This window comes from Trifolium pratense, linkage group LG2, assembly GCF_020283565.1.
Source record: "Trifolium pratense cultivar HEN17-A07 linkage group LG2, ARS_RC_1.1, whole genome shotgun sequence".
Taxonomy (NCBI): Eukaryota; Viridiplantae; Streptophyta; class Magnoliopsida; order Fabales; family Fabaceae; genus Trifolium; species Trifolium pratense.
In genome coordinates, this window is record NC_060060.1 from 33966141 (window position 1) to 33992314 (window position 26174).

Genomic DNA, 26174 nt, shown 5'->3' on the forward strand with positions numbered 1-26174 from the left:
ACACAAAATAAGCTAGATCCTTGACTTTGCAGATCCCTTTGAGGCTATTTCATCTCTCACTAATGGACCTGTTTTAAGCATAGCAAAACGGTATATCATTTCATTTACTTAATTCCAATCAATATACACATGACAAATTAAGAACAAACATTATAAAACATGTTAAACTTGTAAAAACACCAATAAAACTAACTAACCTTTCACCAAACAAAACATTTTCCTTTATATACAGGTTTATTTTCACATGCCTTGTTTTACAAGAAAATGACTGAAAGGCATTAATGCAACCTTCTTACAAGATAGTATTCTAACTATTACATCTACTCCTATCTGCTAAGTTTCTTCATGGTTGACATTATTTAAAACACTACATACAGTTTCTTGATGCACAATTGTGACTGCGCGAGATCTTGAGAACAGATTGTGGAGGTGGAAGTAAATTCATTTGTAACATGATACAGATTCTCAACTGTTTATTAACCTCGATTTGACTATATTTGGGGCAGACCATAGATCGAAAACAGCTTCCACCTTTCTACATTTTATTAAGCGATACAAAGGATTAAGGTAACTTCTTAATTAATTACCTGAGCATGTCTCCAGCTTGCAATTTGAGGCCACTTAATGCCGGGGATATGCTAAAAGTGTTGCAGTTACTATCATTATTATAAAACGAAGGATGTCCAAGAGGCATTGGCCTATCTGGAATTTGAGGAACCTCGATATCACCTTCCATCATCTTCAAAGCATCAGAAATTGTTGGCCTTAAAGCAACCATTACATGAGAACATAGAATTCCAACAAGCAAATACCTTTCCATTATGCTCTTAGGATTTGCACTAGCATTATTATCGTCTTTCAAAAGAGAAGCATCCAAAGCCTCATCTATTTTCCCCGATTTCACCAACGACCAAGCCCAATCGGTGATCAAGAACGCTCGTGGTGATCCCGATGAAGACAAATCAAGAGCCTTCCTCCCACACATTATCTCCAAAACAACCACACCAAAGCTATACACATCACTCTTCTCAGTCAGTTGACCATATAACGCATATTCCGGTGCTAAATATCCATGAGTTCCGGCAACTCTAGTAGTGAGATGAGACTGACCTTCCCTACTTTGTTTAGCAAGTCCAAAATCAGCAACTCTTGCCCTCATATCTTCATCAAGTAGTATATTGGTTGCTTTGATATCCCTATGATAAATTGCAGGCTTAACTCCGTAGTGCAAATAAGCCAAACCCTTTGCCACATCCAAAATAATGTTTTTCCTAAGAGGCCAAGTCAATGATTTGTTTGCTTTTTGAGGATCCTTTGATACAAAAAGATGATCTTCCAAGTTTCCATTTGGCATATAATCATAAACAAGATATCTTTGACTTCCCTTATCACCATAATTCTCATTATCATCAACCACACAACAACCTCTAAGAGGCAACAGATTCCTATGCTTAAGATTACTAATAATCTCAACTTCATTACAAAACTCAGCATCCCCTTGAAAATCAGATTCTAAAACCCTCTTAACAGCAACAACAGATCCATCAGCCAAAGTTCCTTTAAAAACCAAACCAAACCCACCTCTCCCTATGAAATTTTTGGATGAAAAATTATCAGTAGCTTTCTCAAGTTCCTGAATTTTGTACCAAATTGAACCTGTATTAGGCCTTAGTCTACGCCTAGAACCTTGTTCCTCAGGATCAAAATCAAATTGAAAAGTTTCAAGCTTTCGCTTCCTCATACGTTTTCTATCAAACCAAACATATAAACCCAACAAAGAACACATAACAAACAATGCAACACCAGCTCCTGTTAAACCAAACACAAGACCCTGATGACCCTTTGAACCAGAACCAACTTGTGAATAAACAGGTACACTAAAAGCACAAGTAACAGCACCATTACTTTCAGGTCCAAACTCATTCACAATTCCAGCAGCATAAAGAATTGTAAGTAAGAAACAATTCAATGAATTTTCTGAATTACCATCAATTGAAGCAAGCTTCTGCTTAACCTGTAAACCAGCTGCTAAACACACATCACACTGAGAAAGATCAGTTAGATCTGGTTTACAAGCAGTGTTCAAACTTGTATTCTGACCCAACTTTTCATTCCAATCATGAACAGTTTCAATACCTGCACAAAAGTTACGAGAGATAACAAATTGTTGAGGGTGAAAGCAAGAGTTAGCAAGGTTGTTTGAAAGTGATAAAGAATTAAGCTTTGATTGAAAATCATTCATGCATGAAATTGAAGTTTGAAGGTCTTGAAGATTGAATTGAGAAGTTTCTTTAAGATGTTGTGCAAATCCTATTCCAAAAAGTGACAAAAGTGATATGCAACATGTGCTTGATGTGTTTACTTGTTTTTTTGAGTCAAAATTTTGACAAGCAGAAGAATTCCAATGTATTCTAAGGACATAGTTAAGGTCCATAGGACATGTAGATGGAACTGCTGAAATACTCATCATGTTTATGCTAAGAAACATAAACATAAAAAAAACAATCTTCTCCATCTTTTGATTGTGTTGTGTTTTTTCACACAATCTTAGGTAGATGTTTTTTTCTTATGTTGTTTGAAAAGTTTCTTTCTTTGTATTTAGGAAAGTGAGGGTGATGATTGATGAGTCAAAAGAGGAAAAGGGTAAGTGAGTGAAGAAAAAAATGAAGAATCTAGAAAGTGAGAGAGATGAATGAGTTGAGAAAATGAATACTACAATCAATGAGTGAGTTTGGTCAAAATCTGATCTTTCATTTCTGTCATTTTTCTTGGCTGCTGGTTGTGTTGGTTAGGTGTGTCGTGTGTGTGTGTGTAAGTTGTTTTACTGACTTTTCAACAAGAGATTGTACACCACGCGCTACATCAACTTGCAGATATTTTGTTTGTTTCTAATCATCATGTCATCACAAAAATTCAATTGTTTTCATGAGTTGCTTATGAGGAAAACTGAATCACTAAAGAATCAAACTGTTAGTGATGGTTCAAGAAGTGAACCAAATTGGTTTACTTTTGGTATGTACACTAAACCAGTTTGACTATTTTGATTGATCTTAATTGTGTTACTTTTATTTTCACCATTATAATCCGGTCTACTAGACCGTCTAATTTGATTCAGAGGTCAGTTCTGGCATCACGTGATTTTAGTTTTCTTCTGATGTGGTCCTATCTGTCAAGTTCATTGTCAATCACTACTGAACCAACTATCGATTGATATCTTAATTGTGTCAACAAGTCTATATTTTAATATTTTAGATAATTTATATTTAGAAAAAAATTATGATATAATTCTTAGTTTTTCCATTGTGCAATTATGTAGTGTTAATACTATGCACTTTTAACTCTCAGTTACTTTGTTATTTCTATTACACTTAAACGAATATCCACTTATCATTTGTTTTCTCCTAATCACATTTTTCATATGTAAGAGAATGAAATTGGAGATTTTATTTAAAAGATATATATAAGATGTTGATTAAGTTGGAGATGACGATGGAGTTGAAAATAAGCATTAATTTAAAAAGAAAGAGTGTAGTGACATGCACGCGCTGTTGCAATTGGAAGTTTGTGGGCGGCTACAAAATATTATATTATTATTGGTAATACTATTTGCTAAAGCAAGAAATTAAAGGTGTTCTTCTGACTTTGGGCCATGTGAATTATTACAACAAATACTAACAAAAATGGTATACTATTTATCAACTTGTTATGATCAATAATATAATGTCTATCAAATTGGAGGGTTAAATAAATTATAGATGTGGTAATCTGAGTACATGTGTGTTAAATAAATTATATACTTATTGTACCACCTCCTTTAGCTACCTCTATGAGGTGGCCACCTACCTCCACCAGCTTAATGACGGGAATGCCGCCAGCTTAATGACGGGAATACCTCCTGAACAACCACTTTCTCAACGTCGGCTTCCATCTCGACCCGTGAATAGTAGTCGTACAGGAGAACCTAAATGGCCCCTAGCGTGAGTACAATCACACTCGAAGTTGGGGACAAAAATTAATCAATATATTAATTTGTCAAAAAATAATAATATATAATGCAATTAGCTTAATTTTTTAATAGTCACGCAAATGTTAATATCATACGGCGCTCACTATAAGACAAACGGTAAATGCAAATGGCATGGATCGTACAGGCGTGTACCTACACACATGTTATTAATGAAGCATGCAACAAATTAAAAATTAAAAATAATAATAATAGTAATAGTAAAGTAGTATGTATGTGCACTTGCGTGTGCGTGCGTGCGTCCGCGTGTGATAAATAAATTATATAATTATTGTACCACCTCCCTATGATACCTCTCTATGAGGTGGCCACCTACATCCACTAGCTTAATGACGGGAATGCCGCCTAAATTCTTCCCGTCTCCTCCCAAATCATCCTGGACAACAACTCTGTCAATGTCGGTTTCCCTACCAGCCTGTGGTAGCTGTACTAGATAACTCGAATAGTACCTAATGCGAGTCCGATCACATTGGGGAGCTGGGAAAAAAAATTAATCAATATAAAACATACTACTTTACTATAAGTGATCACATGAAGTCACAAATGCATATAAAAACAAAATATCATGTAACAAAACAATTGATATCATGAAATAATACAGCTCTATGCCAATTATTTTGTGTATTAGGTGCTATAGATAAAATAGCAGAAAATGCCTCGATCCTCCATGTAACGCTCTTCTTTGTCCTTAGAAATCTCCCCTCTGCCACCTCCCCCCCAGTCTCCCTCCTCCCCACCTTAAGCTTCTGGAGTCTCAACTGGAACTGTTTTTGGTGTCGCTGGAGCTTCCACTGATTCAACTGTTTGTTCACATCCTCTACTATTGGTGGTGGTGGTGGAGTTGACTCATCTTCACTGGTTGCTTTAGCCTCCTCTATTAGTGTTGACTCTTCACTTCTTCAACTGGTTTATTCTCATCCTCTACTACAGTTGCTGCTGGTGATGGAGCTGACTCATCTTGACCGGTTGCTTTAGCCTCCTCTATTATTGTTGCCTCTTCCTTCACTTCTTCAACTGATTCTTTTGTTTCTTTAGCTGCTTCTGAGTTCTCTTCCTTGGCTTCTTCTGTTACCACTTCTTTGGTCTCAACTACAAGTGGATCTTGTGTTTCTGGAGCAACTGGAGTTTCTTTTGTTGTTTCTTCTGTTGTTGGTGCTTCTGTGGCAGAAACTTCAGATTATGGTTGTTTTGTGATAGGAACTTCAAACACCTCCCCTCTCTCCCTCTTCCCCATCCACAGCCACTGACTCTCTGTCTCCGTCTGCTCCACCCTCAGCCACCTCCCTTCCACCTCCCTCTGCTACCTCTACGAGGCGGCCACCTACCTCCACCAACTCAATGACGGGAGCGCCGCCAACTAAATTCTCCCCGCCTCCTCCCAAATCCTCCTGGACAACAACTTTCTCAACGTCGGTTTCCCTCTCGGCCCATGAATAGTAGTCGTACAAGAGAACCTAAATGGCCCCCAGCGTGACTACTATCACACTAGAAACTGGGAAAAAAAAATTAATATATAATGCAATTAGTTTAATTTTTTAATAGTCACGTCAATGTTAATATCATATTGTGGCGCTCACTATAAGACAAACGGTAAGTGCAAATGGCATGGATCGTACACTCCTTGTTCGAATGACTTGTACACACACACACATGTTATTAATGAAGCATGCAACAAATTAACAATTAAAAATAATAATAGTAATAGTAAAGTAGTATGTGTGTGCACTCGCGTGTGCATGCGTGCGTGCGTGCGTCAGTGTGTGTTAAATAAATTATATAATTATTGTACCACCTCCCTATTCTACCTCTCTATGAGGTGGCCACCTACCTCCCAAATCCTCCTGAACAACCGCTCTCTCAACGTCGGTTTGCCTACCGGCCCGTGAGTAGTAGCTGTATAGGATAACTCTACACTTCTTGTTCGAATGACTTGTACCTACACACATGTTATTGATAAAGCATCCAACAAATCAACAATTAAAAAAATAAGTAATAGCAGTAATAGTAAAGTAGTTTAAATTATACATAATTAACTTATGATCATAACGCTCAGCGGTGCCGCAAAAACAGCGATGGATAATTAACTTACCATGACACGATGCTTCTTAGCTATAGCAAATTGTATAACTAAGAAGATCGATAAAAATAAACCCACATTGATTTCCATAAGCAATTTGAGGGTTAATCGCTGTAATTAAAAACAAATTAAATATCGTAGTAAAAATATGGTAAAAAACATCTTAATAATTTGTAACAAATTTAGAATACAAATCATTTTTACCTGAGCATCTATAGGCGCATATACGATGTATATATACGATGTATATAATGACATAGGTGATCTCTAGGACACATCCAAAAGCGTTGACAGAAATAATTATAATGCCGTCCATTTGTAGGAAGCCATAATACAACCAAAGCACACAAGAAAACAATGCTACCAAGTACGGTGGCGAATGAAAGCTTTATGTGCTTCTTCTCTTATATATTGTAATAAAAGTCGGTCTCCAATATATATTTATAGCAAAAAATTTAATTATAATTTTCATATATTAAATTGATAAATTCAAAATATATTGTAATATAATTTAACTTATATTATTATCCTTAAATTTACTTACACCGAAGACAAAAATATTGCTAAAGAAATAAAGTTCCATACACAACAAAAGTAATATGTTAGTAATAGTTAGTATTAAAAGAAAAATAGTGAAGGGTAAAGATACGGTGTTAAATTTATTAAATGCTTCACATTCATTAATTAAAAATAAAAATGTTAACTTGTACATTTTTTTTACACACAATATAGGGTACCAAAATTTTATGGGTACCAATGTTTTATTTATTTATTTAGAGTGTGTGAATGTGCGCGCACTCGTATGTGCATGTACTCGCATGCGCGTGCGTGCGTCCGTGTGTATTAAATAAATTATATAATTTTTATAATTGAATTTAAAAATAGACTTGCGGGAGCGTATTGGATTGAGATTTTGAAATATTATTTTGACAAAAAAAGTTTAGGAAAATTTTAAAAGATTTTATGAGATTTTACTGATTTTGTGGCTTTTTTTTTTGGTACAGAATTTGTGGCATTTTAAAAGGTTCTTTTAAAAGACTTTTTTTACAATCAGGATTCTTAACACAAGATTTTAATGGATTTCTAATACAAATTTTTAGATTTTAAATTAACAGACTTTTTTACTACATTTTCTTAACACAAGATTTTAACGGATTTCTAATACAAATTTCTATATTTCAAAATACTTTATTGATTTTTAAGATTTCAAAATATTCAATAAATTTTAAGCAAAAAAATAAAAATAAAATACAAAAGTGAACAAAAATAAAGGATTCTTTGCCAAGTCTTTCGCGCCAAAGTGTAATTCAATCACCTTATGTATTCATTCTGCTTTGATCACATATTGATTTGAGCGTTAGAGTGTTAACCTACACTACTTGCATTCATTATGCCTAGATTTAATACAATTCTTTTTTTTTTCCTTTTCTTTTTTCTATGCTTATTTTTTATGGTGCAGTAATTTGTGCTTACTACATACTAGTATTGTTTAGCGTTTCCGCAAATGGAGGAAGTACTTTTGTCTTCTATTTCAAGTTTGATCTTGTGGGTCTAGCTTTGGCTTTTCCTCTCAATTATGAAAATTTCTCAACGCACACACCCACTTTCTCCCCCACTCCCCCAAAAGTTCGGAACGTATTTTCCGAATTTTTTTAGGTGCACTAGGGAGTGGGGGAGAAATGTTGAGGTGCGTTGAGAAATTTTCCTCAATTATAGCAGTCAAAACAGGCTATTGGGCCGGCCTGAGCGGGTTTCGGACTGGACTGAAAAGCTCGGATGGAAAATGGATAGAGAAAAGGAATTTTGCTCTTCTACGCCCCGTATTGCTTCCAGGCCCCCCATTCGGACTAAATTGCCCTTTAAAATGATTTCGGATCTGAAACTATGCAATTATGGAACGTAGGTTCGGAAATAGACTTGCATAGAAAGGTTAATGCGTAGCTTCAAAAACAAGCTTGTTCAACAACAACACCACCATTCATAACAACAAATTTAGTAATAGCACAGTTGCTTAATTTTTCATTTTTCTCCATTGGGTTTCTTTCTCTACCATCAAATGTTCATCTCCTCATTTCCCATATTAGCCCAACATTTTCATTTCCTATCTCCTTCTTTGATACACCATAACATGATTCTTCCGTGTTTCATTTGGATACAACTCAAGTGAAAGAACAAGCTTACTCAACTCATCTCAAGTGTTTCGGCAGTCAAAAACAGTAAAAATGTACCAAATGGAGGTTGAATTTTGGAGCATAGGTTCCGAAATATAGAAATAATTCGGAAAACAAGCTCCAAAATAACATGAGTGTCTTGCTGCAGTTCCTTCACCCTGAATTGAATTCATGGAGCATATTTCTTCACCATGAATTGAATTCATGGAAGAAATTCATGATCCCTTCACATAAACAAATGAGACGTTCACATGGAAGTGATTTCTTCACCATGGATTGAGGTTTAGAGTTGGATTTTGGTGATAGAAGAAGTAAAATGGATTGGTGGTTGTTGTTTTGGCGTGAATAGGGAGAGAGTTTATTTATTCCTTATTTCATGTTAATTGTGGGGTGGATGCATGCAGCATATATATAGTTTTCAATATAGGAATGAGTTTATTGGGTTTGTGGGGAGAATGAAAAGGAATGGCGTGAGAAATAAAGGGAGATGATGAAGAATGAAAGTTGCAACTTTGCAAGCACTGACCTTGGAGTTGAAGCTTATTCATGGTGGGAATTAGGAAATTGAAGGTTGAGGCTTGAAGGAGTTGAAGAGTTAATTGGGAGCTTCAAATCACTCACCATGAACTCAACAAACACAAACACAAAAAGTAAAACATAATAAAATAGAAGGACCAAGAAGATGAGATCATCATAAACATATTCCATCACTTCGGGTTCCAAATTTATGAGATTTCGAAAGGTAGGATACAAATTAAACTGGGTGGGATGAAATTTAGGGTATTTTCGGATTTTGGGGGGTTTGAAAGCAACATGGGGGAGCTAAAAAGTAATTTTCAGAGAAAAGTGCTATTTGGGCCCGCCCTTATTCAGGCTTTGGGTAAATGGGCTAACTAACCCGTCACATTTTTTTAAAAGTTTTTCCCAAAACAAAAAATCTGAAAATGGTAAAAAATTGTTTTTACCTCTTTACTAGTTTTAGTTTTAAGGAGAAGGAAAAAAGTTGAAAATAAGTAGGGGCAAATGGACCATAAATTATGTTTTTAACAAATTATTTGAAAAAAAGCATACATACATAAATTATGTGTTTTGTTTCTTTCTTTGGGATTGAATAAATTGTGGGCTTAATAATGAAAGGATTGGCCCATGTTTTCCCCTAGTTAATCTTACTCTTAGTGTGTGTTTGGTTCACAATGAAGAGGGTTAAATTGCTTAAAAGGGTTCAAAAATGAAGGGTTCATCACGTTTCTTCACAATAGGTCTAGTAGCAGCATGGTACTCTTCCATATTTGCTCAACAACTTCTTCAAAAAAATATTTGCTCAACAATTATGGTTTCAAGTAGCAGTAGCAGCATGGTACTCTTAAAACCCGTTTTACTTGCAATGATCCATTAATTTCAATTAAGTCTTGCAATCAGGAAGAGAATAACCACATAAGCACTTAACGGGTCAGGCTAAAAATTCGGATATTTCGGGCTAAACTTTAAAGCCCAAACCTAAATTTTAGCGGGCCGATTAGACTAGTCTATTTTGATAGCTTTATTCTAAATATCATAATTTAATTTGTTTTCCTATATGCATTTTTTTACACTGCAAGTAAACAAACACCTCTCTAATTCCTTAATGATCAAATCAAATGCAATTAAAAGCAATTTCAAGGTTAGCAAAAACTAAATTTTTGACGCTGAATACAACATTCCCACATAATATAAAAATCTAACCATTATATTTACACATACTACACTTTAAAATGGATTGTTCACCTTAAATTGTTCAAATTTAAGATAAGAGGAACCAAAATGTTTATTGATTTTTTAATTTTTAATCAGACGGTCCAAATTACAAACAGATAAAATCACCTATAAATAATTTGGAACGTCAATCAAGGATCGGATGGTCAGAATGAGCAACAGTGTGACGCAGTTACGGCATAAAATCCAATCCGCTAAATCAACTAAACCACATAAACCCTTTACCCTGAATTTAATTTAAATCATTCCAAACTAATCATTATTGGTTAATTGGTGTTAAGATGAATCCACAAGTTTTATTAGGTAATTAGGTAAACATTTATAAAGTACTATGAAATAAAACATACTAATCTTGCAAATAAAGGGTGCTGTTAACATGTGCATATAGGGCACATGTTAAGGTTTCTATAATTAGAAATTTGCATTTAATATTATAAACGAAATTAATGCTTAAAAGATATAATACACATGTTTCGAGAAAATATTTCTATACATGTATTCTTAACATGTGCCTTAGGTGCACATGTTAACATTTGCCATAAATAAAAGGCTTAAACAATTTAGTCAAGGTTCTGCAATTACCAGTAAAATAGAATAGGGCAGACCCATAATGTTTCTAGGTGACATCTATATCCTTTTCAAAAAAGACTTAAAAAAACAAGCCATACCTTAATATTTTGCTTAGGCATTCCAAACAATGATGAACCACATGATTAATGATTTCCATGATGGTCTTTCATAAGAATCTCGGAGCAAGAGCTGACACAACTGATGAAATTTGTTGCCTATTATTGAGAGTCTCAATCAGCTTCTGCACAACACGAGTGCTGAGCCATGGGAGAGAGAAATGAGGTCAAATTCATCATTAGATAATCAATAATTTTTTTAAAGATTTGACTCTTCAAAAGTGAATACCGTAAATACTAGTAGAATAAACCAATAAATAATCAAGAGTTGATAATTCAACATACTCGTGAGTCGTGACTAGTTATACACATATTTGTAATACGAACATCGATGCATTCATGAGTATGACTGTATGAGTCATAATAAGATATTTCATTTCATGGTTTTGTCGATATCCAAATACTTTGATATAGTATTGCATATGTGATAATGCTATTGTATTTGAATTTATGTGAAAGACAAAACGAACATATATATATATATATATATATATATATTAGTCAATAATAGTGGGAGTAGGCTTGTTAACTAACTCCCACATGTTTTTAGGTGAGAGTAAATTAGCAACCCTATATATATATATATACTAGTATGAACACTCGTGCCAAGCACGGGCTAGAAATCCATTTGAATGTTTTTTTAATAGATTTAATAAATATTGTGTTACTTATTTATCATTATTGTGTTACTTGTTTAATTTTTTTTATAATCTAAAAATTTATTAAGAAAAAAAGGGAAAATAGGAAACTATGGGGACATAAATCTATCTCAGAAAAATAAATAAAAATAAAGTGGACATAAAATGAATCGTCGTTCTGTCGATTTTTCTCTAATTTTTGGTTGGTTGTTTAGCCTAATTTATATTTTACATAGGTCTAGTTTCCGGTTCAACTGGTCGGACCACAGAGTTAGCAATGGTATACATGTTGTCCACTTTTATTTCCTTCTAAAAAAAATTTGGTACAAATTTTCTTCTCAAAATTCTAAATAAGTAACATGTAGTTCGATCCGATTTTAATAACCTTGGTATGAACAAATGTTGACATTGTCCTGAGTACAAAGTTAGCAATAATATACATATTGTCCACATTTATTTCATTCTAAAACTTATAAATAAGTGTCATGTTTATAATATTTTACAAACCTCACCCTCGTATTAATACATAAATATAAATATTGTCTCAATTTAAATTACAAATAAAAAGAGTTTTCCCATATAAATTTACAAAAAAAATAAATAACACAGGTCATGTATAATTTATAAAAAACAATAAGCTCCTGTATTAATTTATGATTAAAAATATAGACTCGTATATACATTTTATAAAAAAGTCCCCAAACAAACAAAAAAAAAATTAATCTCATAATATATATGGTCAAATAAATATGAAAAAAAAAAACTTACTTGAATATATCTTATATTATTTAATTTCTACATCAATACCTTTCAATTAAGATAAGTATAGAACCTCACATAGTCTTCTTCGAAAAATAAATAAATATATAACCTCGTCTAAATTATTAAAAAAAGTTCCATGTAATCAATATATCAATAAAAAATACAATTGTTATATTTATATATGAGCAAAAATATAGACCCCATATAAATTATAAATAAAAAGGATCCATATAAATAACAAAATAAAATAGATCCCCATATTGATATATAAATATAGTCCCCATATGATTTTGTTTTTTCAAAATTGACCCCAAATAAATTACAAAAAAAAAAAATAACATAGGCCCCGTAAATAATACAAAAATATATGTTCATGTATTAATATATAAGTAAAAATATATTGTCCTGTATAAAACTTTTTAAAAATAGGCCCCCAAGAAAATAAAAAAAGTTAAATTAATTCCATAATATTAAATATTTAAAGTAAAATAAATATGAAAAATATAACCTAATTTGTTTTCCCAAAAATAGCTTATATTATTTAATTGTACACATCAATACCCTACAAATAAAGTAAATCCCGTATAAATTATTAAAACGGTCTTTTATATATATATATATATATATATATATATATATATATATATATATATATATATATATATATATATATATATATATATATATATATATATATATAAAAGTAAAAAATATAGACACCATATTAATATATGAATAAAAATACAGGTCCCACATAAATTACAAAAAAGAAGACCACATATAATTAATAACAAAATAAAAATAGTCCAACATCCTAATACATATGTAAATAAATATAGACTTGTATACATTAGAAAAAAAAAGGAAAAAAAAAAGCCTTGTATTCTATGATCAATTATTCAAAAACAAAATTATTGATTGAAAATCTTCCATCTCTATGATCATTTTCAATGCTTCTTTGTCGGGTAATCACTCTTCAATGTATTTAGGTCCTGCAATTATTATTTTTGATATTCTAAAAAATTTCAATGTGCATAATCACCCTCCTAAAGCCCCTATCATTACTGAAATTATTTGGCAACCTCCCGCTCTCAGTTGGGTTAAGTGTAACTCAGATGGTGCTTCAGAGGATAACTATTGCCTCTTCTGCTTGTAGAAGGATTTTTAGATACAATCAAACTAATGATCTAGACTGCTTTGCTTCCAATCTGGGTGCTAGGAACACTTTCTCCGTTGAGCTTATTGGTTCAATTACTACTACTGAAATTGCTCATAGGAGATGTTGAAATCATCTTTGGTTGAAGTGTGATTCCAAGCTCTTGACTTTAGCTTTCAAGTCTCGGCTAGCCATTCATTGAAACAATTACTTGTATCTGGTGAGAAGTATGTATTATGGTTTGATATTTTTCCCACAGTTTTTAGGAGTAACCTTGTTAGAAATAGTTTTGTTTGCTTAATTTTTGTTTTTCCTAACCTTGAGAAAGGTTGGTTTGTTTCCCACTCCTTTAGATTTACTTCTCTCTTTTTTATAATATGTTTCTAGAGATCGGCCTCCTTGGTTTCCTCCTTTGTTTTTTAAAAAAATAAAAAATAATTTGTATCAACATACTCCCTCCAGTCAAATTTGCTTATAACAGTGACCAGTACTAAATGATACTATATGCTACCGCATTTATTTTTATGTAAAATAAGAAAGTGATCGATGCGAAAGAAAAATGAGAAGTGATATATTAACTCCAAGACTAACTCTAAAGCTACTCCATATCCCCACCCTCAAAGGAAATGTATTGCATCATTGAAATCAAATGTTTCATTCATTCCCTTTCTAAATATCAAGGCTATACATATCATGTGAAAACAAAAATTAGGTATAATTTTTACAAAAGAGAATATAATATCCGATCCGATCAATGTATTTCACAACCATAAACTATGTTATCAAAAGATTATTCTACCCAGTCATGGTTATAAGTTTCAACTTTCAATACCCAACCTATATAGATTAATATACATTAATAAAAGTAAACCTTTTGATTTAATTCCCAAAATTCCCAAGTTTTTGTTTTCTTTCTTGACATTCGAAATCTATATTGATAGGAGATGGGTATTCTCTTTCATAACCAGAGCCAATGGCAAACAAAATCGATAGCATAAAAGCTAGCTTTATATTAATTGATCATCTTCTAAACTAATGGCGTCTCACATGTGTTGGGTTTCATCCGTTTCAACTTCACAAGAGAGGAAATAGAATAGTGCAAGCTCACGTGAGGATAGTTATTACTTAATCATAGCCATTAGATTAAAAGATAATAGAGGGTGAGAATTTGGAGTAACTCTTTAGAGTTACTTTTTTTTTTTTGACGAAATCTTTAGAGTTACTTTTGGTCAATATATTCCTCCTAAAGAAAAATATATAATAAGTTAATTTGTCAAAAAAAATAATATAATAAGTTAATTAGAAAATTGTTTGATTGTAAAAAAAAGAAGTTATATCCATACACTTTTATTATTGAATGAATCATCCTTATGCCAGTGGGTGGAATGGGTAGCTCGTTGAGCTAAAGTTACATGAGTTGAAAATCCATGATTCAAATCTTAACAAGATGTAAAAATAACTAACTTAACAATTATCATACTAACAATTTCTCATTAAAAAAAATTATCCTTATGCCAATAAGAGCTTGATATACTTTGTATTGGATAAGAAAGAAGCCCTATTGGTTGCCGTTAATACTTAAATAAGGTTGAAATTATAAACCATATTTTTATGAGATTTACTTTTGCGACTCTACCGGTTACTCGCGCGTCCTACGAGTTTTCCATTTTATCCTTCCGCTACTTAAGTAGCGGACATGTAAAAAATAAGTAATTTTTAGTAATTACACCCTACCAATTTTTTTATAACATCCGCTACTTAAGTAGCGGACATTATAAATATCTTGATAGGGTGTTTTTTATTCAAAAAAATCTCATTTTTACAGAATCAATGAAAGTCTCACATTTGAAGTACAACTTTCAAACAATATTCCGTAACCTAAGTAGTGGACAGAGATAGTATGGTAATTTCATAGGACACGCCCCAGAATCAGTATGGTGGCAAAAATAATTCCCTACTTTTATATGGTGCAATTGGACTCCTATGGTTTGGTTCTCCATTCAGATTTTTTTTTCCATTAACCTTCTAATTTTTTGGGATAGGAAGCCTCGGTAAATTTTGAAATAATTTTTTATTTTTTTTATTACAAAGAGGGCTTAAAACTAAAAAAAAGAAAAGAAAGAAACTACAACACGACTAATCGCGGAACTGAAATACCCAGTAAATCTGCTCATTCGTTTTAGCAAAAGTAGTGTTTACTAAATATAGGATAAAGTACACGTAATTAATATGAAAAAACATGAACACAAACAAACAAACATGCCTGTTCAAACGCTTCTTCACCTTAATTAATTGTTTCCATCAAACCTCTTTTCTTTGTCTGAATAATAATATTGTTACCTTCCTTCATCTTTCTTTCTTATTATTACATTCCCATTATTATCTTTATTGTTGTTTTCTTCCTTTGATATTGGCACCCCCCCCCCTCTTTCTCCAATGCAATGGGAGACCATCCACGCTCCCCACCATTGGATTTACACAACATCTTTAAGATGCCAAAAACTAAATCTTTGAAAGATGTTAGCAAGGTTTACAAAACATTTGTATCAAAACGCCACCATGACAAGAAACACAATGAGGTAATCTTAATTAATTTATTATGTATATATAATATGTTCATGCATATGCTCCTCAACTCCATTTTTCAAATGTTGGTTCATTTTGGAATAAAACACACATATATCCATGGAAAATGCAACCTATATATTTTTGTGGTACGTAACAAATCCTATCATTCATTCAAAGAAAAAAAAATTAAATCCTAAACATGTCATATGAATTAATAAACATTCGACAATATTTTACTAGAAAAAGTTGAATCATCAACAAAAAATAAATTTGGTTTAAAATTTCATTTGAGTATTAGAAACAAAACAAAATAAGAAGCATGTAATGTAATAAAAGTGGAGATGGTAAAAGGTTGTGAGACATTTGATGTGTTGGGACGCATATTCAAAGCCGCAATAATTTCTTGCCTTAATTAATTGTGCATATATATAAGGTTTTTAAATCATTGCATGTTGTGGTGATGATCTTTGGTGCATGTAGGAACCAACAACACCCTTAGGTTTTGATCACAATGAAAATAGAAGAGTGGATGAAGACATTTGGAGTCCTAAATTGATGTCAAGGAGTGAAAGTAGAAGATCAAAAACTCCAAATCCAAGAACAAGGCCTCTATCAAGAAATGAAAGCAGAAGATGCAAAACACCAACCTCATTATCGCGGAGTAATAGTCGAAAAAGTGCAACAGAAATTGCTGCATCATCTCTCAAAAGAATTATGAGCAGAAGAAGTAGTTCTTCAGCTTCTTTATCAAGAGACGATATCAAATTGGAGATTTCTGAACCTGAGCTATTGCCTAAGTTTGCAGTCTCTCCAATACAGGAGTTTGTAATAAGAAGTTTAAGAGAAAAAGAACACCATGACCATAAAGTGTCTCTCTCAAGCAATCTCAGCCGTAGATCCACAACACCTATCATATTTTCACAGACAACAACAAGAAGGAAACCACCAGAAGTTGAGAAAACACTTGAATTCACACTTGAGGAGTTATGCTTTGGATGTGTCAAAAAGATTAAAGTTACTAGAGATGCTATCAGACACCCCGGGTATGTATTTTTGTATAATGATATTTAAAACTAACATATATGATTTATGCAATGCAACATAAAGTTTAGAAATTTTCAAATTTGAAATGCAATGCATTTTGCAACAGGGTGATCATCCAGGAGGAGGAAATTTTAAAAATTGAAGTGAAGCCAGGATGGAGAAAAGGAACAAAGATTACATTTGAGGGAGTTGGTGATGAGAAACCTGGTTACCTCCCTGCTGATATAGTATTTTTAATTGATGAAAAGAAACACCCTTTGTTTAGCAGAAATGGCAATGATTTGGAAATTTGTGTTGAGATTCCTCTAGTAGATGCACTTGCAGGATGCACCATACCAATTCCTCTGTTAGGAGGAGAAAAACTGAAGTTATCATTTGAGAATACTGTTATATATCCTGGTTTTGAGAAAGTTATTAAAGGTCAAGGAATGACAAACCCCAAAGATAATAGCACAAGAGGTGACCTTCATGTCAAATTCTTTGTTGACTTCCCCACAGAATTAAGTGATGAACAAAGGAAAGAAGCTGTTAGTATTTTACAAGATTGCTGCTAATAATGACTATAGTTGTATGTATGAAAAGATGCACTAATGTGATACAAATTAACATGATAGAGGACAAAACATATTTTACTATCAGATCAAAAAAGTTACTGGTATAATGCATGCATCCACATAGTCTGATAACTTCTTGCAGTCTTGTACTTCTATCCATTAACATCAATAATGCACACATTTCACGTACGAAGAATGAAGATGTTGGTTTAGCCTTCATATGAAGTGCTGTTGGGCGCTGATGAAAAAGAAAGAAACTTCCAACACTGTTTTCGTCGATGTTGTTTTCAAGAGTTTTGGTCACAGTGTCCCCTATCAGCATAGTTTGTTCCATGCAAGGCAAAAGTGGGGATTACAGAATGCAACTCAACATTGTCAGCACTAACCACTAGGTTACTGATTCATATAGGCCATATATTGTGTTTACCTATCCAATTATTTAAGGAGATGGATTTCTCCAAATATATCAGTTATCTCTCTTAAACAATGGTTAACAAATGTAACAACAGTTTCTAATTGGGCTCTTTTACTTCTACTTCAGCTGGGAATTAGTTCATGCAAATGTCCATTTTCCTCATTTTAGCCAAACAAGACATGAGATAGATCTAAAAAAATAAATTAACTGAAAATTTAGCAACCTTTTTCATACAATGATTCCAGGTATAGCAACCTCAATCCAAATATAGTATGGTTGTGAATATGAAATATTCAAGTATATTTTGATTTTTCGGGCTAGCCCCTTTCCCTCTACACCTACAGACTCTTTTGCAGGGGAAATTTTTTGGCTGGAATATCATTAGCAAAAAGACAGCATGTGGTTAACAAAATTGCAAAGTGTGGAACAAAATGAAAGGGGAAGTGTGTACACAGTGAAGCTTCCAATATAATAACAGCAAACAAATCATATAGATTATGAAAAATAAGTAAAGAACGTAGGTCGAAAATGATGGGGGTGGGGGTGGTGGTGGGGGGGGGAGAATATGCATTGTAACTACTGTTTTAGAAGAATCATGCTATCTTGTGTACCAAAAAAATTTACACTATTTCTATGTTTCTCTTCTTGGTTAAAATATTTGTTAATCTTATCTACTGAATGAAATTTATATTTTAAAATTTATACATTTTACATTGATTGTTCTATTTAGCCTGGAACTATCACAGGGACGAAACTTGCATAAAATTCACGATGTATAAAGAAAAAAATATAAATAATATATATGATATCAATCACGGCATTCCTGTATTAACAAGTTCTTCACTAAACTGAATATTTTCATCGTTGTCTGTCATTCTCCTGATTCTCACGGTTATCATGCCTCGGAGCTTCAGTATATACTTGTCCTTGGTCCCTCACATCTCTGAACATGGAGAAAAACGAGTTGAGGCCCTCAGATGAAGCTCCTCCTAATATCCATAATAACAGAGAACTAATTGAATTCATTGATCCAGGGTTAGGACCCCTTTCAGCTTGTCGAATGTCGGCTTGGCCAGGAATCTGTGTAGGGTTGGCAACCCTATCAGAATTACTTTCTGACTGCCCTTGAGGGTCAGTAACTCCTGGTCCATTCTGAGGCATTGATTGATCAAAACCAGGTCTGAACCCTGTCCCGGAAGGCAAATTTGTGGCACTTAATCCCTGGTTCCTTGTGTTCAATCTTGTGATGTGTAGCGTTGATGCAAGAATAGTAGATGAGGTAATATGGAAGTCTGGGTGTTGTTGAAGTTGTGAACGTCGATTTTGCACAAACCTTTGCAATGCCGGTACCTAAACCAGTGAACATAGCAGAGGTTGAAATTCAATTGAGTATATGTAAGCAAACCTATAATGAAATGAACAGAAAGAAAGCTTCTAAAAAGTAATAACTATAATAATTGATTTCTCAAAAAAAACTAAAATCTGAAAGTTATGCTCCTTGTCCTAATCCCGGAATGAATTTGTTTGCTTGTTGTAGTTTCTTAGCATACATTTAGCCCACATTTCCCTAAATCGTCCTCATCAAGTCTTGGGAACTCCCTTAAGACATAAAAATCCATCATTCTAGCAATGAAGATTCACATTAGAAATACATTGCCAGACAAGAAAACACATTCCTATTGCAACAAATAAAATTTTGCTATTGTTGATTGGGTCTATAGTTATACAAATTACCAACATAATAAAGTAGCATTTACATGATGCCTTGTAAGGCAGTACACCTTTTCTCAATTCTATTTTGAGCAATTTAACTATGGGGGTGTTTAGATATACAATTAATTTAGCACTTACAAGTGCTTATCATTTAAAAGCTTAAGTTTTTTCTATAATCGGAAAGGGATTGGGGGTAAACTCAGCATAAACTAAAACAACTTATGACAATATAAGTACACTGGAGGAGCTTCTAAAAATAAGCTGAAAACTAGTGGACATATCATAAGTTCTTTCAAATATGTATGCAAGCACTTATGCCACAAGATAAGCCCATACACGCTCAACGAAACACCACCCATATAGGAGAGAAAACAGTCAGAATTTCAAACAAACCGAGATGATAAACATCAAGTTTAATACTAACTGAGGGAGAATTTAATACAGGGCAATGATTTCAGCCTTTTCTTGAACCACCCCCCGCAAAAAATAAAATAAAAACACAAGAGGAAAAAAAATATTGGGCTTTTAATAAGCCAATTACTATCATTACCTCAAACCGATTCCAAAAATACAGGATAAGATGTTGCATAAAAGCTGCAGTTGTAGAGAGAGCCAAATATGAAAATCCTGGAAATTTAAACAAGTTCATCATTTCCAAATAAGATTAATTTAATCCTACTACACCGAAAAAATTAAAATTAAAAAAACAAAAAACAGTATCAACATACCATAAGCATAAGAGAAGAAATATATGTGAAAGACCAGAAAATACAGCAGAAAGAAGCGAGGGAAGAACTTCATTGATATTGGTGTTCGGACACTGCAAGTTAGAATAGAGACACTCATTAGCTGATCATAGAATAACAATATAGATGTGCATGAAAGATTGTGACAGTGATCCATTACTGAAATGGCACACAACCAAGCCTCAACTGGTTATAAAACCAAAAATAGTTTTTGAGCAACAAAGACACATGCTGTCTCAGCAGTGATTTCAATCTCAACAACCTTTATGATTCATAGCATAGGGAGAGAGGAGGGATAAAGATACCTAATAAGAGTAAATAGCTCACACAACCAGACAAGAATCAAGACCATGAAAGCAAGAAGCTGATCATCATAAAACTCAAAGAGGAAAAACAGAATACCAATCATAATCTGCAGAAATCAATAAGAAAATTATCAGCAAAGCTAGTACAAGAAGAAATAGCACAAATCACAGGCAATTCAAATGAATAATATTGGCAAATAAGTGCTTACAGGAACAAAGACTAGTGATTCGATGACATGTACAAAGATCAACTGAAATGTTGGAAGCCGATGTCGAGCATGGTGTTGAAGTTGCACTGTAAAGAGTAATGACTAACAAATGTGAAAAGCTAATATAACATTATTAATAACAAAAGGTTTTGAGAGGGAAAGTATATTGTCATTTGAGATAGCATCGAAGCCTTTGGCTGAGGAGGTGCAGAAACTCAAAAGTTAACAACATCATTGTAATTGGGGAGTTTATCTCTATTTTTTAGAATAAGATATAGCAAGGGATTAATACATGGAGCAACAGGCTGAATAACATAACAGATGCAACGCAAGCAGAACTCACTAAACCAGTTTAAATATACCGATGTCGAGCATGGTGTTGAAGTTGCACTGTAAAGAGTAATGACTAACAAATGTGAAAAGCTAATATAACATTATTAATAACAAAAGGTTTTGAGAGGGAAAGTATATTGTCATTTGAGATAGCATCGAAGCCTTTGGCTGAGGAGGTGCAGAAACTCAAAAGTTAACAACATCATTGTAATTGGGGAGTTTATCTCTATTTTTTAGAATAAGATATAGCAAGGGATTAATACATGGAGCAACAGGCTGAATAACATAACAGATGCAACGCAAGCAGAACTCACTAAACCAGTTTAAATATACCGAAACATCTGTACACAGAGCAAGTAATGCCTACCTGTAAACTTCAGCATGCGGGTCTGTGTTTCTCTCAATGTAAATGACACAGACATTGTGGTAGTAAAAAACACAAACAAGGACATCATAAGCACGCCACACTTCGTTACAAGGTAATCTGCACATGCAAAATAACACATAAGTTACAAGGCAACAGTAAAAGTTCTGTTTCACATTTTACGAAAGTCCCTATAAAAGGCTGTTGATTATATGATTATTCTCTATTTATTATCATTGATATAGTTTCTATTTTTCTTTCTCCAGAGATTCTCTGTTGTATATAAATCAGTACAACCTCGTTGTGAAATAAAAGTTATTCACCCAAAATTATTCAAGTTGGTATCAGATAATCAGAGCAATAGGCAAGTGCAAGTTAGCAGGAGGATCAGATGAGACCGCAGTTAGCAATAGGCAGTCACCAAATCCCTACGGGGACCTAGGACTGATTATATATGTAACAACTAACAAGTGGGATGCATATGATATATCTACTCTAGCTTGAGGGGAACTGTTGATTATAGTTGTTAGGAATATAAGACTACCTTAAAGGTGCACTACACAAAGCCTAGACATGTATAAATAGAAGTAAGAGGGAGAGACTATGCATTCATTCTCTTGAAGGGGAACTCCCCACGATCAATAATACTCATACTTATTTTCTATCTTTTCTCTCAATTTTTCTACTGTAATCTGTTAAGGACCCTAACAATAGTCATAAATATGATTATTCTCTATTTATTATGGTTAATAACTTGATATAGGTTCTTTATTTTCATGTTTTTCCATTCTTGAGAGATTCTCTCTTGTATATAAATCTGTACAAGTCATTCACTCTAAATTATTCAAGTAAGGCCAACAGGAGATCCACAGGTAAACAGAAGAAATCCATTAACAAAAGTAGACCCTGAGAACAATCTCTTCAAATGAGGAGTGCTGCACAGAGCCGATAGAAGGATAAATTAACAAACCTCCAAACTTAGCTGGGACTTCAGGAACTTCGAGTGCAAAACTAAGGTTATAGAATTCCTTTGATTGATAATTATAAAGATAACCTGCCATTACCTCGCAAAAGAATTTGAGCCATAATTAAATCCAGGATATTCAATGTGGACGATAAATGTTTAAAGTAGTTTTCAGTGGAACAATTATATACACTACTTTATCCAGACTTCCATAGAGCAGGCAGTTACCTTGACCAGGAGAACTCAATAAACTGTTGATTAAAATTGTATCATATCCTACAAATCTGTTTATGAGTAGTTGTTGCCACCTGGAAATGAAAAACATATTCAATTGAAAAATACAAAGAACAAATACTGTGAACATTTTAAACATTACTGTATAACATCAATGAAATGCAGAGAACAACTTCCCTATTAGCAAAACAATTTAAACCCATCAGTAACAAAACTACATAAAAGTGGCTCTCCGGTCTCCGTTGGAGATAACATGTCAATTTTGGGACCAAAACCAGATAATCATGCTATAGTCTTTACCTATTTCCAAAGCAGGAGTGCCAGGCTGATATGCTAACATTCACAGTACATATATTATGATGAGACTTGGCACTTTCAGGTAACAAGAAATACCCCTGCAGAACAATATTCCATGATCAACAATAGAGAAGACCAGTCTTCGATAAGTCACAGAATCAACATAAAAGGAAGCTTTAACAAACAGACATAATCTACTTCAGATATTAAGTATATATCTGGCAGAGTCTAACGTAATCAACTTGTATATTGTATTGTCTATGAATACATAAAGATTGATATACCTTTTCCATAGTGTACAAATATGTGGGTTCAGACAACTTGGTTTTCTTTTTAAGCCATTGCACTGAAATTGAAAACACAACTTATTGGACAATAATAGAAACAAAATAAAAACGTGAGAAACATAGAGAAAAGAGGAAGCGAGACAAAAATCACATATTGATTCACATGGGAAAACTACATAATGAAATGCTCGGTATTTTATTATGTAAAGCATCCTAGACTTAAGTAACAAGACGACAATAAAACATCTACAAATCATTTATGTTTCATAATGAAACTTCTATGTAAATTATTTCAAAGAATTCAATGTTAAAGTAAACCATTTTTGCACTATGCAACCATAATCAGCATGTCAATTTTCCCAAGTGAACAACATTGAAAGGGTGAAGGTCTTTACATCTAGGTCTCTCACATAGGAATAAATCAAAGCCAGCATACATAACTTAATAATACGGTCTTTTGAAGCGTTACAAAGGTGACACTCTTCCCTATGCCTTGTGTTTTTTGTATTTCATATTATATATTTTATTCCAATAGACATGTAAAATTGAAAACTACCAAAAACTAAACTGAACTTTTCAAGGAACATACTAGCTATATAAACCCATACTCTATTGGAAAAAAAAACATAACAAACACACAGAGCTATTGAAGAATTGAACAAAACCGCAGCATGTTTTTGTTTCTCTTCATATAAAAAGTTCGAATACAAATCTTAAAATATTTTAGTATTTAAAATTGCCACTTTGACACGCATTATGATTCAAAGTGAGAAATATTGTAATTACCTGCATTAGAGTTAACCTTGTCCAAATGAAGGATATGCATCCATTTGGGAATATCAAGATTTAGGTGTACACCAGCAATATCCTACACTTGAAAATTGAAGTTCAGCAGAAATTTGAGTAAATATGATCATTAGCTCTAAATTTTACAAAAATCCAGGCTACAAATAACCAGAATGCAACATAATAATTGGAATATGGTCTAATCGAGCTCCAATAAACAACATATTTCTACTTACCCACAGCTTCTGGAAACTTCCAATTATCTGCATTGTGTGTCTCCAAATGAATGAGATTCGCCTATACCACTTTTTACCAAAATGTATAATTGCCGCTTTTAGTGTCTCTTTGGCTGATAAGGTAAAACTGCTCTGTGGCTCCTCTTTATCAATTTTGATGACAGCATCTTCAACCAGTGGCCTGGAGTTTTGGTTGCTTGTAGAGGTCTCGGCTTGATGTTCAAGAAATTCAGTGTCAGTCTTCCAAAACTTGAATGCCAATTTTCCCCTCCTAGCACCTGAACCAATCCAATTCCACAAATACATGGACCCTAAAAATAATGTTGATTCATCTTGATTGACATCAGAAACCTCCATTTCATCTTTTGCAGCTTTTGTTTCAGGAGGATCTATTATGTTTGATTCAGAATCGTTGTGATACCACAAGCCGGCACTGGTTATCTACAACCAAAGGAGCATAGATAAAAATATCTCACCCGAAACCCTAAATTTCTAATTACCTTAAGGTATATATTATTATCTATTGACACGTAGTTTGATTCATGGGAAATTGTAAAAGAACAAAAACTATAATGTACACTTAAAGAATGGCAGGCAATATATACCTTAATCTGAATAAGTTGGGCTTCTGATGTGAGAACTCCAGATAGCTCACCTGAACACCCAGGCTTCACAAAGAGAAACATAAAATAATCAAACCAGAAGAGAAAATACTGAATAAAAACAATTGCAGTTGATTCACATTCAAGAAGAAAATAGCGAATAATTATGATTTCCCCTTCATTTGAGAAACTCTCACTTAGTTGCAATGAACATAAAAAGAAAAGAACCCTAACCCTACTAATAATCTCTATCACATATTGAATGTTATGGATAGCAAAAGCAGCACCAAAATAGCAAGTAAAATAACATGACAACATTCTAAACCAAACTCTATAGAAATTGTAACTAATTCCAATGAACATATATTATTATACAAAAACACTAATAATAAAGTTCCAATTCAAAAATCAATGTTGAGGGTGATTATTATTATTATATGATGAAGTAGTATGATGAAAAGCTAGTAGTAATTGAGTAATTGAAATTGAGATGGAAAAATAGAAACCTGTTGAACGTAATTGGCGTGCATAACAACGAGAATACAGAACAAGGTTATGGCGATGAATAGGTATAAATACTCCAAAGTAACTCTGACTTTTGGAGTTAGCATCTGAGAAAACCTCTCCTGAACACGGATGAAGGTCTGTTCTGGATCCATTGGAACAAATTCAAAATACTAATTTTCTCGAGAAAGTGATGATGGAAAGAAAATTAAAGGTTTTGTTTCCAACGAGTGATTTTGATAATGATCATCGTGTTCGCTCGCGTTTAAAACATGGATGCGGTTTATAATTGTTTTTTTAGACCAAACTCTGATCTGATTTCAGTCAGTAAAGTAATAATATCTGATTAATAATAATGAAAGAGGATGCATTCGTTGAATTGAAAGATATCATTAAATAGATCAATTCTACAAATTTTTATAAAATTTCAAAATGGTTTAATAATTCATCTAATGGTTTAATACTTTTTCTGATAACATAGGGAAAATAATGATAATAATTTAAAATTGTTTCCCTATTAAAAATACTGATAATTTTTGTTTTTTCTTCTTGTTCATCTTCTAAAGAGGGATGATTTCGGATCAACCATATTAGTTGTTTTATATTTCTTTTTATTTAAACTAGTAATAGACCCGTGCTATAGCACGGGTCGTAACGTTACGGGTTATTTATTTTAAGTTAGATTTTGATAAGTTGACATTAGAAAATCAATGAAATTATATATTGATGAATTCCTTAAGTAATATG

At 33.1% G+C, this 26174-nt stretch overlaps 3 protein-coding genes across 3 annotated transcripts; 1 reads left to right on the forward strand and 2 right to left on the reverse strand.

The window, feature by feature from the left end:
* Positions 1 to 17: 17 nt before the first annotated feature.
* Positions 18 to 2795, reverse strand: LOC123910718 (probable receptor-like protein kinase At1g11050). The gene is made up of 2 exons (XM_045961912.1): positions 588 to 2795; positions 18 to 68 (listed from the first exon to the last, which is right to left on the reverse strand). Exons 1-2 carry the CDS (start codon positions 2513 to 2515, stop codon positions 50 to 52), a joined length of 1947 nt encoding a protein of 648 aa, XP_045817868.1. The 5' UTR covers positions 2516 to 2795; the 3' UTR covers positions 18 to 49.
* Positions 2796 to 15707: 12912 nt separating this feature from the next.
* Positions 15708 to 17491, forward strand: LOC123904614. The gene is made up of 3 exons (XM_045954251.1): positions 15708 to 15845; positions 16315 to 16877; positions 16985 to 17491. The coding sequence occupies exons 1-3, from the start codon at positions 15708 to 15710 to the stop codon at positions 17430 to 17432; spliced, it is 1149 nt and encodes a 382-aa protein (XP_045810207.1). The 3' UTR covers positions 17433 to 17491.
* A 1013-nt stretch (positions 17492 to 18504) lies between these two features.
* Positions 18505 to 25856, reverse strand: LOC123910719 (membralin-like protein At1g60995). The gene is made up of 14 exons (XM_045961913.1): positions 25430 to 25856; positions 24927 to 24989; positions 24322 to 24762; positions 24086 to 24167; positions 23297 to 23358; positions 23016 to 23110; positions 22710 to 22789; positions 22488 to 22571; positions 21521 to 21637; positions 20821 to 20906; positions 20612 to 20718; positions 20289 to 20380; positions 20111 to 20187; positions 18505 to 19197 (listed from the first exon to the last, which is right to left on the reverse strand). The coding sequence occupies exons 1-14, from the start codon at positions 25580 to 25582 to the stop codon at positions 18706 to 18708; spliced, it is 2031 nt and encodes a 676-aa protein (XP_045817869.1). The 5' UTR covers positions 25583 to 25856; the 3' UTR covers positions 18505 to 18705.
* Between the last annotated feature and the right edge of the window lie 318 nt (positions 25857 to 26174).